Source organism: Paroedura picta, chromosome 12 (assembly GCF_049243985.1).
Source record: "Paroedura picta isolate Pp20150507F chromosome 12, Ppicta_v3.0, whole genome shotgun sequence".
In the NCBI taxonomy this organism is placed as follows: domain Eukaryota; kingdom Metazoa; phylum Chordata; class Lepidosauria; order Squamata; family Gekkonidae; genus Paroedura; species Paroedura picta.
In genome coordinates, this window is record NC_135380.1 from 30760486 (window position 1) to 30776886 (window position 16401).

A 16401-nucleotide genomic window follows, 5' to 3' on the forward strand; every position below is an offset into this window, starting at 1 on the left:
TTGTGTACATTGAATTTTGTAGACTGGGTGCCTATCGACTAGTGGGGAATTATAGATTAGAACTGAGTTCAATTTCCAACTCAGCCAGATGACACAGATCTTTTGCCCAGCGTGTTTTCTCACAACATGGAGTTGCAAGGATAAAGGGGAAGGGGGCAGGGAAGGCCCCCTAATATATAGTAGGAGGAAGGGGAGAATAATAAACATGTGATCTTTAAGTCACAACTTTCAAAGTGCAAACACTCAGCCCCACCCCCCACCCCATTTGCCAAAGACTGTTTGTCTTTTCTGGTTCCTGTTTTAGCCTGTGTGTGTGTGTGTGGCTTGTGAAAAAAACCACCCTCTTATAAAATGTCTATTTCTTTTGGCTCTCAGTGCAGCCATGTGGTTCTGTGTCCTTTTGTTTTGGCACAAAGCTGTCTTGTTCGACCATCTTATTTTCAAATGCTTCCCTTTTACATGCCTCATCTCTGTGTTTCAGCCTGGCCAGGGAAGAGTTTGTTAACATTCTATGACCATCGGATAGTGACATATAGATGCTAAGGCAAGGGTAGTCAAAACTGTGGCCCTCCAGATGTCCATGGACTACAATTCCAAGGAGCCCCTGCCAGCAAAAGCTGGCAGGGGCTCCTGGGAATTGTAGTCCATGGACATCTGGAGGGCCGCAGTTTGACTACCCCTGTGCTAAGGGATTGGCTTATTGTGGAAAAAGAAGGAGTCTTGTGGCCCCTGGGAAACTGATTGGCAGGGCACCCTGAGCCAAGCAACGTCTTTCTCTAAGTCAGCTGAAGTCCATGAGTTTAGAAGAGCAAAGCTCTACTTATGACTACACTGTTAGTAGGAGAGAGTCAGTGCAGTAAAGTGGTTAGCACATTAAACGAGGATCTTGGAAACTATTGTTGAACTCTCTATTTTGCTGTGAAGGCAGCTGGGTAACCTCGGTCCCACACATTCTCTCAGCAGACCTACCTCATTGGGCTGTTCTTCTTTCCCCATTTCCTCATCCAGACTAAAAAAAATTAATGGCAGAATTGAACTTTTCTGCCTCCCCCCTCCCCCTGAAATGCCACTCTTGGGGAATATCCTAAATAAACAAGGGTCTTTGATGAATGACATGGGGGTGGGATCGGGAGATGGGAACGGGGAATTGCTGGAGGTCACAAATTGTGTCTGGATGCAACCCAGCGTGTGTTGCCTTGAGCCCCTCAGATGAATGAGTGTTAAAATGTACTGGGAAGATGATTTATCAAGGAAGAAGCATTCACAGGCTAGAAACCTCTTCAGGGGCCCACCGGCCCATTCATTTAGAGCTGAAACTTCCTGAGGGCTGTTGCCTTGAAGAGCCACTGGAGGCCGGGAGCTGGCAGGCATGTGGCTCAGAACGCTCAGGGGCGGTTTTGATGTTCTCCGTACCCTCCTGCCTTTCTTTGTCAGATTGCAAATGGCGAAGCACATAAGAAGAAGAAGAAGAAGAAGAAGAAGAAGAAGAAGAAGAAGAAGAAGAAGAAGAAGAAGAAGAAGAAGAAGAAGAGTTGGTTCTTATATGCCGCTTTTCCCTACCCGAAGGAGGCTCAAAGCGGCTTACAGTCGCCTTCCCATTCCTCTCCCCACAACAGACACCCTGTGGGGTGGGTGAGGCTGAGAGAGCCCTGATATCACTGCCCGGTCAGAACAGCTTTATCAGTGCCGTGGCGAGCCCAAGGTCACCCAGCTAGCAGCATGTGGAGGAGCGGGGAATCAAACCCAGCTTGCCAGATTAGAAGTCCGCACTCCTAACCACTACACCAAGCTGGCCATGGAGAATGATGGCGTGAAACTGTTCATGGGGCAAAACTTTGGACTACCTGTAGTCAGAGCCTCTTTTAACTATTGCAAGAACAACACAAGGAAATCCCAGTGGATCAGACCAAGGGACTGCCTAATCCCGACTCTTGTTTCCAACAGTGGTCAGCTCCATGCTTCTGAGTATACAGAAGAGAAGAGCGGGTTTCTTGTATCCCGCTTTTCACTATTCAAAGGAGTCCCAAAACAGCTTACAAATACTTTCCCCTTCCTCTCCCCACAACAGACACTCTGTGAGGTAGGTGGGGCTGAGAGAGCTCTAAGAGAGCTGCTCTGCAAGAACAGCTCTAACAGAATGGCTAGCCCAAGGTCACCCAGCTGGCTGCATGTGGAATAGTGGGGGAATCAAACCTGGCTCACCAGATTAAAGTCTGCCACACTTTAACCACTATACCATGCTGGAGATGGCCTTTGTCTGTTCTTTATACCCAGGATCTTCAACACAGAGACATGCTGACTCTGTACGCCCAAGCACTGTTAAAATGCGTTTTGACAGATCCACCACCCGTGCATCTAAGTGACTTGCTTTTTCAATGTAATAGTTATTGTTTGTTCCCAGCATAAACATTATGATTCTCTGAATGCGAAACCATACACAAGCATAGCCCTGTGCCTGGCACAGGAGGAGTGGCTTCTATTGGCATCCACAGGCTGGTATCTTAAGGCAGAGATGGCTAGGAGCCATGACTGCTACTAGGGAGGGCTGCTTCTGGGAGGGGCCCAGGCCTGGGAGTGCCTGGTTCTAGGAGAGGAAATCCTCAGTTTCTCCTCCAGCCCAGCACCCAGTAGGCGGTCACAATGCCTTGCTTTCCTCCACTTCTGCCAAATTTCCCCCCAGCCTGCATGGCAGGCCCTTGATCTGCAAGGGGGGTGGGGAGGCAGGGGATGTGGTAAGGAAGCCATCCCTGTTGCAGCCGGCCAGCTCAAGGCAGAGGGAGGTATGCAGGCAGGCAGCCTGGACCAGAGTGCCATGCGTTCCACAGCTCAAGAGAGAAGGGATTTATTTATCTGACACTGTTGACATGCTGTGACGCAAAGGCCAATGGAGTGCGCTGCAAAAAATAGAAAAGGCTTGAAGGCTGGGAAGAAGTGCTAACTTGTGCCTGCGCTGTGGCTTGCATGTGCAGAGGTCAGGCACGTGCATGCACATCTATTATTTCCAGATGTACACCTTTTGCTGGACTGGTCCCAAAATCTCTGTGGTCTAGCCCTCAGTCCCCAACTGCAGTCAGCAAAGTCATCGTTGGCGTAATTTGATACAATAAAAAGTTGCCCAAAAGAGAGAGAGAGAGAGAGAGAGAGAGATTGGTCATGACAATGGATGCTGGGCAGCCACCTGCCTGGCTTTGTGGATTGCCTGTCTGGGCCTGAGGGGCGCCCAGCCATTGGGAAGCTCATGCAAAGAAAGTGGAAGGTAGATAAGGGGGCTCAACCAAGTGCCCCTTGCCAATTGTCACCCATAACATTTCCCTCTGGGATGCTTCCCCCTCCTTTGGTCCACAGCTGGACCAGAAAAGGGTCCAGATACGGGGGGAGGGATCACCTGAGAGGAGGGGCTGTGGTTGGAGGACAAAGCACACTCATGTCCCCACCCCTTTTTCCTTGCAAAACTCCCTCGTCTCTGTGTTGCCATGGCTATGTGCATAATAGAAGCAATGTAAATATATGTGTTGTTGATTGTGGCAAGGTTCAGGTTCAAGGTCTTAGTTTTGACCTTTAAGGCCATTCACAGCTTGGGCCCTGGCCGAGGGACCGCTTATTTGGTTATGCTCCCCGCAGGGCACTTCACTCTGTGGGAACTAATCCGTTAGAGGTCCCTGGCCCCAGAGAAATAAGGCTGGCCCTGACCCGGGTCAGGGTCTTTTTGGTCCTGGTCCCAACCTGGTGGATTGAGCTCCTGGAAAAGCCGAGGACCCTGCTGGAGCTGTCAAATTTCCACAGGGCTTGTAAAATGGAGCTCTTTCACCAGGGTGTAAACTGCACGGAACTTTTATTCCAACCCCAGATCGATTGAGTCCCTGCCCTCTACACAGAATGCGATTTCCGTTTGGATTTTGGGCGATTTAAAATTTCCTTCTGCAGCAAGAAGGATTGATCCGGAGTGACCCTACTTTTATTGTGCAATATCTTGGAGTGCTTTTAATGCTCAATATATTTTAAAATCTGGATTGGGAAACTTAAATGGACTCCGGGGAATGGCAGAGGACAGGAAGGCCTGGAGGATCATTGTCCATGGGATCGCAATGGGTCGGACGCGACTTCGCACATAACAACAACAAGAGGGACTGTTATAGCCATCTTGTTGCTGGAGTTTTGTCTTTTATGGGGAAGGGGTTTTTACTGGGTTTTATGCCTGATACAAACCGCCTTGAGTCATTTGAAAAAGGCAAGCTAAAAATCGAACAAATGAATGAGTGAGTGAGTGAATGAATGAATGAATGAATAATAAAGAAGGTAGATTATTTGTATCACATGTAACCACACTGCTGGTCATTTGTGGTGGCAGTGGGCGGAGAGTTTCTATGGGTCTGAAATCAAAACTCCACTGGTCCCTGGGCCATTTGCTCTTTTTCTTTCCACATAACCTTCCACATGGAGTTTGTTGTGAAAATAGATTGCTCTGAAAGTGACATCTGGCAGTGAGTTGTGTTGGTGGCACAGGGAAAGGCTTGGGCGACCCCTAGTGTTGGCATGCAATAGCACAGCTAGAAGCTGGGAGAAGTTGTCAGCAGCTCTGCCGTCCACAGTAAAAATCCACAGAAATAGAACATGGCCCACATAATGCCTTTCATTAGGACCAGCCAAATGACCCATGACATTGAGTAGGCTCAGGCTGGATGTTATAATTTTTTTAACGCCTTCATTTTCCAACCCATTTTCTCTGTTTTAAATCTTTTTAAAAATATTCATTTATATTTTTGTCACATTTTATAGTTGGGTTTTCAGTCCTGTGGCACAGTTTATGCATACAGTATGGATTTTACACACAAGACCTAGCTTGTTGTAGTAGTTAAGAATGGTTGCTTCTAATCTGGAGAGCAAGGTTTCCACGCTCCTCCACATGCAGCCAACTGGGTGATCTTGGGCCAGTCACAGTCCTGTTACAGCTGTTCTCACAGAGAAATTCTGTCAGGGATCGCTCATTCCCACCTATCTCACAGTGCTGTTGTGGGTAGAGGAAGGGAAGGCAATTGTAAGCTACCTTGAGATACATGAGACCTGCTGGGTGACCTTGGCCCAGTCACCGTTCCCTCAAAGTTTTCTCAGCCCTACCACCTACCTTACAAGATGCCTGTTGTGAGGAGAGGAAGAGAAGGTGATTGTGAGCAGCTTTGAGACTCCTTCAGTTAGTAGAAAGTGGGGTATAAAAACCAACTCTTCTTCTTCAATGTATACAGCAGCTAGCTATGTATAAAAGTTAAAGAGTTGATTTTTATATAAATAACATTGGAAAATGCATACATTTTAATGGGAAATTTCAATATGAGGGAGGGAGAACACAACGGTGCAAATTTCATGGGTTTGAGTGACACGCAGGAAGCATTAAATGTGGGCTTATGGATCAAAGTAGCAAGGATGAGACATTCAAAATTGTTTCAAGCAGGCTTGCCTTTGCAGCTAGAAGGAGACCAATTCCACCTCGATTGCTTAATTAATGTGTTTAATTTATAAGCCATAAGCAGAGTGACAGGGCTGAAGCCCAAAGATTCATGTGATCCATTAAAAACAGCAGAGCCAGAGTAGCCACAGACTTCCACCGGTTAGAAGAAGACTGTTTTTTTGTACCCCACTTTTCTCTACCTGAAGGAGTGTCAAAGCGGCTTACAATTGCCTTCTCTTCCTCTCCCCACAACAGACACCCTGTCAGGTAAGTGGGACTGAGAGAAGAAAATTGCTGTGCAACAACAGTCGTAAGTGAACTGTGACTAGCCCAAGATCATCCAGCTGGCTGCATATGCAGGAGTGAGGATTACTTCCTGGATCAGCATATTGGCTGAATGCAGGATGAAGAGATCTGTTTCTCTGCAGCCCTTTAGCAGCCTGTCACATGGAAAATTTCTCCTAGCACAGGTTGCATTTTTGTCCCGGAGACTTTACGTGGCACTTTGCTCTAGCAGGGAGGGGCTGGCTGAGAGGTGCTCCTTTGCCCAACCTTGGAGCAGCCTCCCTGCCCTCTAATGGTCTGTTGACTAAAGGTGGTGCAGACCGACACTTCCCGGGCCAGGGGCCAAGACTGCCTCCAAGTGGCAATGGACGCAGGAAGCACAGGCAAAGCAAAGGCACAGAAAGGGAAAAGATTTACAGAAAAGGGCTGCTCTAAATCAGTGGTCCCCAACCTTTTTATCTCCGGGGACCAGTCAACGCTTCACAATTTTACTGAGGCCCGGGGGGGGGGTAGTCTTTTGCCGAGGGACGCCGCCACCGCCTGAGACCTTGCTTCACTTGCTTTCCCACCAGCGCCCCTGTCTTCCCGCTGCCTGCTGGGGGGTGCTGCCAGCAGCAGCTGCACAGTGCCACACTGAGGGGGAGCCCCAGCCATGGTGGCCGCTGGAGAGCACTAAAGGTGAACCAGCAGCAGAGTGGCAGGGCAGCCCCAAAGGCAGCAGCTGGGGAGGAGGACGAGGAGCCTCGGCCCAGTACCGACTTATCCACGGCCCGGTACCGGTCCCCGGACCGGAGGTTGGGGACCACTGCTCTAAATGACTGGGCGCGTGGGGGAATGAAGCACCACTCCAGGAAAGGCGGCAGCATCTGCAGCTTTGTTTGTTTGTTTAAGGGAGGGGAGTCATCATGACAGAAGTCTGTTAAAATTAGAAAGGGTGTTGCTAAAGGGCAGAGATTTGCCTCCCTCTTTCATAAGACTGTCAATCTGGCACTGCTTCCAGGGAAGACAAAAGGTCATACTTCTTCACACAAAGCAGAGGATTGTGATGGAATTCACTACTACAAAAGGTAGACCTGGCTGCTATCTTCAGATGGCTTTGGAAAAGGATTAGGCAAACCCATAGAGGAGCAACCCTTCAATGGCTATTAGCCATAATGGATAGATGAAATCTCCATGGTCAGAGGCCCTCAACCACTCCTTTATCCTGCAGCATCTGAGAACACACCATAATCCAAAAAGATTGCCCGTTCTAATGTCATCTCTGCCACAAAGTCACTGGGAAGCCTTTGGCAAGTCTCCCCCTTGGGACTACCACAAAGAAGAAGAAGAGTTGGTTCTTATATGCCGCTTTTCCCTACCCGAAGGCGACTCAAAGCGGCTTACAGTCGCCTTCCCATTCCTCTCCCCACAACAGACACCCTGTGAGGTGGGTGAGGCTGAGAGAGCCCTGATATCACTGCCCGGTCAGAACAGTTTTATCAGTGCCGTGGCGAGCCCAAGGTCACCCAGCTGGTTGCATGTGGGGGAGCGCAGAATCGAACCCAGCATGCCAGATTAGAAGTCCGCACTCCTAACCACTACACCAAACTGGAAATATGTTTGCACAGGAAAGCTGATACCTTGAAAAAATGTATTTATTTATTCTCGTTACTTCCCAGTGGGTACCTCCAAATGGCTTACCACATTGTTCCCCACTCCTCCCTTTTATCCTTTCCAACAATAATCCTGTGAGGTTGGTTCATCTGAAAGAGACTGGCCCAAGGTCACCCAGAAAGCTTCCACGACAGAGTGGGGATTGTACCTTAAGACACTCAAAAGTGAAGTTGATGGAATACTTGAAAACATTAGATATAAATGTGGGGGCAAGTCAAAAAGTATTGCTACAGAATCATCAAAATGTGAAGCTATTATTTCTCGACATATCCTCTGTCTAGCACAGGGGTAGTCAAACTGCGGCCCTCCAGATGTCCATGGACTACAATTCCCAGAAGCCCCTGCCAGCATTCGCTGGCAGGGGCTTCTGGGAATTGTAGTCCATGGACATCTGGAGGGCCGCAGTTTGACTACCCCTGGTCTAGCAGGTCTCCACACTTTTGAAGTGTGTGGAGTGTGTACAGAAGTGAATTTTGCATCCTTCCATTTACACCACATCAAGCATAGTTTTGGCATCCTTGGGGGACTCAAATTGTGTCCCTCTTAAATGTTCTTTGTGTTTTTGGAAGATCAGGGCTGGAGGGTGGATGGAGAAGATTGAGCAGGTGCGTTGTTGTGATGGGGAAAATCCCTCAGCACAACTTTCCTGGCCTTTCTCATCAAAGCAGTTTTCACTTTCCATAAAACTTCTTCATAATAACCCTGTGATCGTAGTATGTCCCTCAAGAAACTCATTTTCAATGTTTGGCATAAACGTTTTGCTTGGAATCAACCTGGCCATGGATAAACTGGAAGCCTGGTAAGCACAAAGGTATTATTATTAATCATAATGTCTTCAGAGGAAAGGGATCCGGCCCCAACCCTGGAGTCCCTGGTTCCTTCCTTCCTGTTGCCCTGGAGAACTTGTGGCACCTGGCAAGGGGCAATGCCCTCTGCACAAGCTCGCTGTTCCCTCATTGTTCTTCAAATTCTACACAGCCCTTAGCCATTGGAAGCGACAACCAGCTCAGCAGCGGCCACGGATGGTGCCTCGGCGACGGCTGTAGCCGCTCGCGCTCTCCGTTAGAGGTCCCGCTAAGACAGGCAGCCATGCAACCGGTGCTGCAGCAATCGAAGAAGAGACGGCGGCTGAGCGCGACATTCCGACCGGCCAGGCAGCCGTGGAAAGCGCGGCGTCGCCTCGGCCAGGCGCACCCCTGGGTGGGAAGAGCGAAAGCCGTCGGTGACATCATTGGTTTTGGCCGAGGGGGGGCCGGGACGTTATCCGGATGGCAGAAGGGCGAGGCCGCGCTGGCCAGGCCCTCCCAGAGGCGGGCCCTGGAGCCGACCGGGCAGGTGTCGCCCCAAAGACGCGCCGAGCCGCCGCCCGCCGCCTCTGGGCACCCCCGACGGCTTCTGAGTGGCAAAATCCAGCGCAGCGAGCTTGGCGGTCACCGGACCCGAGGTGAGTCCCGTCCCCGCCACGTGGGCAGCCCGCCCAACCAGCTCTGGCCCGACGGAAATTCCCTCCGGCGGGGCTCCGATGGCGCGCCGGGCTGGCCCCTTTCCCAAGTGGGGCGGCTGGGAGGCTGGCGGGGCCGTCCGCGGGGGGCGTGAGGCTCTCAGGACGACCGTCTGACTTCTTTCCAGCAGGGCCCCTTGCCGTCGGAAGCCCCCTGGTCCCAATGTGGGGAGGAGAGCTGTACAGTGGCCCGGTCCTAACGCTCCTGCCTCTTGATGCTGAGCGCTTTCCAGGACGAATTAGAATAATAGAATCATAGAGTTGGAAGGGACCATTCAGGCCATCTACTCCAACCCCTGCTCAACGCAGGATCAGCCCAAAGCATCCTAAAGCATGTGTCTTCCAAAGTTCTTGGCGAAACGAAAGAAGGGTTCACTCGCTTTTTGTCACGCTTTCAATGCCCGTGTGGGCGCTTTCTCAAGAGGCACCAAGGACTGGGTCTCTGCCCTTGAGGGGGTTACAATGCCAGATGGATTCACCTAGAAGTCATCCATTCAGATACTCCACTGGCCTTGTTTCTGTGTCATGAATAGAAATGTAGCTGCTGACGATTTGGGTTTTTAAAAAATCTGTCATGGAAATGACATGTGATGGGAGGTTTTGCCAGGAGAATTTCTGCCTGGCCAGGGCTGTTAACAAGCCCCCCTCCACCATCCAGAATAACAGGTGCTAGTTTTACCTCCCTTTCCTGCTCCCCCTACATTCCATTCCTATCTGAAGTGCTTTTCAAATTCCAGACCGTTATCAAACGACAGAGCAGAGGAGGCCAGATAACAGCTTCAGAAAACCCTAAAAATATTGGTTTTGGAAGCATGCCCAAGGACCAGAGCGCTACAGCCGGAGAACTGGCTGGTTATTTTGAATCAAACAGGCAAAGTGAAACCCACCTGGTTTTCCCCTTTGAGCTGGCATTTCTCAGCTGGGCTCTCTAGCTGCGCCTTTAAGCCAGGGCATGAACTAGAACTGGAAAAATCAGCAGGTGGAACTTTACACAGGACAAAGATTAGATCCTGCTAGTGAAAGTCATGGAAAGACAAAAGAAAGTCTTCGCACAATGCGTAATAGGCTTGCGGAACTCACTGTCACATGATGTAGCCTAGAAGTGTATTCATGGAGGATGAGGAGAAGGAGAAGTCCAACTAATTGCTATATGAATAGCCATGATGGCTTAGTGGAACCTCCATGTTCAGAGGCAGTCCATCTCTGGATGCCAGTTGCTTGATCTGAAGAGGGTTTTGGCCTTTGTGCTCTGCTTGTAAGCTTTTGGGGAGCATCTGGCTAGCCTTTATGGGAAAGCGTGTGCTGGACTAAATAAATATTTGGTCTGATCCAGCAGGGCTCTTCTCTACTGATGTTTTTAATGCCTGAACCAAGTCTGCTTCTAAAGGCCCTGGAATAGGTCAGGTAGTTTTTTTTTCCGTTCACTTGGCATCTCTCCCTCTTTTGCCCCTTCATTCTTGTTTCTTGATCTGCCTGGATGAGGGTCTCCAAGGATCTCTCTTCTTGAACAGGGCATTCCCGCCATTCTTCCACCCCAGTGATTACAGCCTGTCACCTCCAACTTCCCTTTAGACCAACTTCCCTTTCTCAACCGGTGTTTCAGGAAACCCAGGGGTTTCTTGATGGGCCTGGAAGGGTTTTCTGAATGGGTGGGTGTTGATTAATTTTTAATGTATTTTTAAAATTTATTTATCGGGTGATAAGTCCGTATATGGTCATGTTGCTGGCTCCATCTGTCTCCATACAACCGTGAAACATTCCTGCCAGGGAATTGCTGGTAACTATCCCAAGGCCAGGGTGTCAAACTCAAAATTCCTACATTGCCATATTTTACAGTCACATTATCACAAATAAAATAAATAGTGAGGAATATGGATACAGAAATTGAACAAGGTTAGCATGAACAGTGAGATAAAAAAACCTTTGTCCCTGGCCTTGGGATAGTTACCAGCAATTCCCTGGTACGAATGTTTCACAGTTGTGTGGAGACGGATGGAGCAAGCAACATATGGAGAGGTGAGAACCTTTGATCACTAATAAAAGGCAGTTTGGTTCTCCCTGTGTAAAGTACACCGAATTCCAGGGGATTGTTTGGCTGTTTTGACAAAGGATTATCATTGGCTGTATTTGGTTGTGACAGAATAGATTTTTGCTATATATCCCCTGTCATGTAAGAAGATCATAGTCTGAGGAAGAGTGCTTGCACTCGAAAGCTCACGCCCTGAATAAATCTTTGTTGGTCTTAAAGGTGCTACTGGACTCTGATTTTTTTCTGTCTTATAGACACTCAAGGTACATTTACAATGTAAATAGTAACAAACTACGATAAAATACAGGTCAGCATGGTGGGTAGGGTTGCCAGCTCCAGGTTGGAAAATACCTGTAGAGTTTGGGGTGAATCTTGAGGAAGGTCGGGTTTGGGGCCAGGAAGGATTTCAGTGGGGGTATAATGCCATACAGTCCACCTTCCAGTTTACCTTCCATAGCAGCCATTATGAATTGATCTCTGTTTTCGAGAGATCAGTTGTAACCTCAGGATCTGTCCATACTGCTGACCGGTCATTTTGCTTTGTATTCTGTACTTCCTGGATGTTAGCAACCCTAACAGTGGAGCTAGTCTCAGCTGCCATGAGGATTAGGCTTGGAACAGTCGCTGAACAGCTGCTAGAACAGAACAAGCAGTGCTGCTTATACACGTTACTGCAAGAGTAGATAGTAAAGGCAAAGTATTCTAGGTGGGGGGTGTTTGGCAGTCTCCATTTTCTCTCTCTCCCCACTGCAAAAATGACATGAAAACGCTTTGAGCGTTTTGGAAAAGCACAATGGTACACACAAAGTATGTGAGCAAAATAATTAGTGCAAAGGTCTGTTGCTGGAATGTGGAAAGGAAATGATAGTAACCCTTAAAACCTTCTCTTCTAGGGCTGGGGTGGTCAGCTGATGCTTTGATAAGCTGGCAGAAGAAGCAGTTCTGTGCTGGTGCACGTGCAGCCAGCTAACCGTAGCGGGGAGCACAAGGGTCACGGTTCTGGTACCACAATCTTCTCTGACGTTTTGACGGGAGCAGCAGAAGGCTCATCTTAGGTGCCCTTTGGCAAGGACCTATCGGGGCGGCCTCACCCTACTTCAGAGGAGTCATGGATCGGGGGGTAGTTGTTGAAAACCCCTATGCTAGTGTGAACATCCCCCGAGCCCAAATGAAGGACAGTTTCCTGAAGTACTATTTGGGCGATGACCTGACTCCGGACACTGTCCTCTTCAACCCCAGCACGCTGCCTACTTATACGGTGGCCCAGGAGAAAGAGAATGACTTGAGCCAGCAGATGGGCTATGATGGATGGAATGATCAGAAGATCCAGACCCACGAGACGTGGACCAGGCCATATAATCCCTACGCCAGCCTCAAGATGCCCAGCGGAAGCTCTTCAGAACCGTTCCACTGGAAGAGTCAAGAGACAGTGACGACAGGGGGCAGTGACACAGGATGCTGTTGTAGCTGCGGCAGGAAGTGCTGTCCTTGCTGCAGGAAATGCTGCTGTGTCATTTCTTAGTCCTGCCACATTTGCTACTCTTCCACTGCTGGCAGCGCTGCTGAATGGCCTTCCAGTGCTGTAGCATTTGCACTTTATCTTGCAGAAATTTCATGTGAAGTTACTGCTAACAGGTCCAATGCCAATCTACTGCTGTTTCCTGCGGGTTGATTTAAGAAACAGTGGAGATAATCAGGGGAAAGACTTTTAACTTTTTTATAGTTGGCAAAAGAGTTGGCTGCCCTTTTGCCAGGAAGGGTACTTTGCAGCGTCATTCTCAGCACAAGGGAATTTGAACGTGCCCCAGCTGTTTTCCTTGAGTTGAGGAGATTCATGTGCTCAGGTGGTCGAGGCAGGTACAGGAATGGGGGTATTGGATCTGATTGGGGAATGAATTGCTGTTCTGTTGGGGCAAGCACTTGGGACACGCAATGATCCGCCATTGTGAAAAAGGACAAAAATCATGACATGTCCATACACATGCTCTGCTTTTGAGGCTGCTAGTTAGAACCAGTCTAATAATAATAATATTTTAGCCCACACCTCCCTGGTATGCACAGGGTGAGCAACAACAATCTTTGCCCCCTGCCTCTTCTCAGGACCTAGTGCAATGGTTCTCAACCTGGGGGTCAAACGACCCTTTCACAGGGGTCCCGGCAGGGGGAGCACTACCACTGTTGCCTCTCCTCCTGAAGGCGCCCACCAATTTATATACAATTTATAACCAGTTTATATACAATCATGAACAATTGAACTTCACGCCTTTTGTCAGTTTTGGTTTAATTTCTGTGAGAGAACACTTGCATAATTTTATGGTTGGGGGTCACCATAACATGAGAAACTATCAAAGGGTTGTGGCATTAGGAAGGTTGAGAATCACTGACTTAGTGGGTCACTACATTGGCATCTGACCCACTGTGGAGCACAGTGGAGAATGACAAGGGAGGTGGGCAGGTTCATCTTGGCACCGCTGGGCAGCTACTGATTGGATGGCAGCTTCCCATTTCAAATTGTGCCCTTTTCAGACATTTTGATTAGGGCACTTCAGCCATATGTAATGGGAGTATGCACTGTGTGCGGTCCTTTCAGGACACACACTCACCGTTTATGCCAATGGGGCAACATGCATCTTTTGCATGCACGTAAAGTTTAGGGCACATGAACATGTCCCTCAAAAACTGGGCTTAATTTCACGCACATCCATGCTGTGCCCAGATGGAAAGTGCACACACTGTCCCCTTCACACTAAATGTGTGTATGGGAAGAATAGTGTGTATTGTGCACTCCTGTCATGCAGGGTTGGAGGGCCAGTATCAAACATCTGGAAAAGGACTATTAATAATAGGACTATTCTGCCCCTTGGCAGAGCCAGGACATGAGCCTGAGGGGCTAGGGAGAATTGGTTGCATGGGGCACTTTGAAAACTGCAGATCTTTTGAAGGGCCTATTATGCACGGCCGCTGAAATGGTGGCATGGAGAACGAGGAGGAGGAAGAAGCGAAGCAAACCGATTATGCACGGGACGGAACACAACGGCGGCAAAACCCAGAGTATCCAATTATGCACTCAGATACTCCGGAGTCGCTTCTGGTTTCGCCCTGGTCCCAGGAAGCTCCACTTTCTTCCGCATCTTGCTAATGTGGCTTTTTCGGCGGCATACGTTGACTCTGCACCCGGTTGCCGCCTGCAGCGTGCATAATTGGTGATTTTAGCTGCCACCATTCCACCCCGAATGCAGACTTTCCACTCCGTGCATAATGGGCCAAGGAGTTGAATAAATACTTGCAGGAGTGAGGGGGAAAGTAGGATATTTCTCTGTTTAGGGAGGAGGAGGAATTGAGAGGATGAATGTTTTTCGGGAAAAGTGATGTGGGGGGGGGCTCAGGAGGGGGGAGGGAGAGATTTTAGATTTTACCTCAGTTCTGCCTTGAATAGTACAGAGACCCTAGAGAAAGGGAGAGAGGATGCCACTGAACCTCCTTCCTTTGGGCCTTGGAAAAAACAAAGTTATATCTGGCTTTTTTCTGGGTGGGTTTCTTTTGGTTGTTTTGTTTTTTGTTGTTCGCCTCAGGGACTTGCCCTTTAGAAAGAAACCCTGGCTTTTCTGCATTCTAAGAAGATCGTTATGCCAATAAAGGTACTTTGACTCTAAGAAGATTCTAAGAAGATTTCCCACCCCTTCCTTATCTTAACTGAAATTACTTGAATCCTGGGTTCGTTTGTTTGTGGGATTGCAGAACATTCCAAGGACACGTATTCCAAAGGTTACTACTTCATTGTCTCTGAGTTGTTGCACACTGCCTTGGTAGCAAACGGGACGTGCAGAAAGCAGTTCTTGTCAAACCAGATTTGTTGTGCTGCGGAGCCTCCTTGACACCGTCTCCATTTCCATTTCCCTGCATGGAAACGGCTACTCTTGCTGAATCTTCTCCTTCTACCACGACCCTTGTGTCATTCTCACTTGCTTGAAGATTTTTTTTCTGTGTGTGGGGGCGGAACCTTGGATAATCATGCTAGAATTGGGGTGGAGGTGGGGCTATTTGGCCTGGTTGCTTCCTGTGGGGCTGCTGTGGGCCACCTGCCTGACTTTGCTGGAAAAAGGATTCTGTTATAAAATAAAGACTGCTCCTCGTGGTTGGCTGCTGGCTCGTAATAAATCAGAAGGAGAACGTATGGATTGTGTGTGTCTTTTAAAAATAAACCCTTGCAACCTTGTCGTTTGTAAATAGCCTTGCTGCTGTATAGACAGTAGGGCAAGGGTAGTCAAACTGCGGCCCTCCAGATGTCCATGGACTACAATTCCCTGGAGTCCCCTGCCAGCTTTCGCTGGCAGGGGCTCCTGGGAATTGTAGTCCATGGACATCTGGAGGGCCGCAGTTTGACTACCCCTGCGGTAGGGCGTTTGTCACAATCAGCTGGGTTGGGTGGACAGGCATGGCCTTCGCTGCAGAAAGGAAGAATTGGAATGAACAGCCCTCCTCTGGTCTTTTCAGTCTGACTTCCCAGCACAGGTTCAATGCAGGCAAACAGTTCAGTGTGGAAACCGGGCAAGCTTCTGAACCGCAAAGCATTTGTTTTGCCTGAGCATGTAGTAGTCACGGAGATCCCTGGAACTGCTTGTGCAGTGATCCCAAACAGGATGCAGCAGTACGCATTCACAGCTCCTGGGAGACGATGAGTTCCACCTCCTGCATGAAGCTGGTGCTTGGGGTGGAGCAGCAGGAAGAGGTTGCTTTGCATGGGCAGCCAAAAATAAGTACGCCTCCTGTCACTGGTCACGGATGGTTGCTCTTGGCTCAGAGATAAAGGAATGGATTGGCCGGGGAAGAGAACAAGCTCTTCAGAGAAACAGGCCTTTAGGGTCAGTGCTGGGCTGTTCCAGCAAAGTCAGCCTGGAGCTCAAAGCACAAATAGGACAATCAGACGGATTCGTTGGGCTTAACATTTCCTCAATGCCAAGTAGGGCGTGGCTGTGTGGTTCAACATTATGGTATTGTCTTTGCATTCAGTACAACCCAAGTTCCTCTCCAGTAAGTAGCAGTAGTAGGAAAGACCTTCCTCTGACCCAAGACCCTGGAGAGCTGCCGCCTGTCTTAGTGGACATTACTGAGCTAGGTGATCCAGCAGTCTAATTCTGATCAGTAGTGGAAAATTCCATCAAGGCACAGCCAATTCATGGCCACCCTGAGTGGTAGTCAGCTCTGGGTTGGGAAATACCTGGAGATTTCAGGGGTGTAGCCAGAGGAGGGCAGGGTTCAAGGGTAAGGTGACCAGATTTTAACATTGGTAAAGCAGGATACCATTGACCGGGGAGGGGGGGTTCGATTAAAAATTTGGTCTATATGGAGCAACAAAATTTTTTATAGAATGCAAAAATAGTATTGTAATATATATATATTTTAATTTCAACATAAGTACAATTTGCCAGGTGCCCCCAGCTGTCCCTCCAAAAGTAGGACAATCTGGTCACCTTATTCAAGGGAGGGAAT

At 48.8% G+C, this 16401-nt stretch overlaps 1 protein-coding gene across 1 annotated transcript; it reads left to right on the forward strand.

The window, feature by feature from the left end:
- The first annotated feature begins 8455 nt into the window (after positions 1 to 8455).
- CYSRT1 (cysteine rich tail 1) lies at positions 8456 to 15114 on the forward strand. The gene is made up of 2 exons (XM_077305996.1): positions 8456 to 8825; positions 11805 to 15114. The coding sequence occupies exon 2, from the start codon at positions 12020 to 12022 to the stop codon at positions 12431 to 12433; it is 414 nt and encodes a 137-aa protein (XP_077162111.1). The 5' UTR covers positions 8456 to 8825; positions 11805 to 12019; the 3' UTR covers positions 12434 to 15114.
- Positions 15115 to 16401: the final 1287 nt, after the last annotated feature.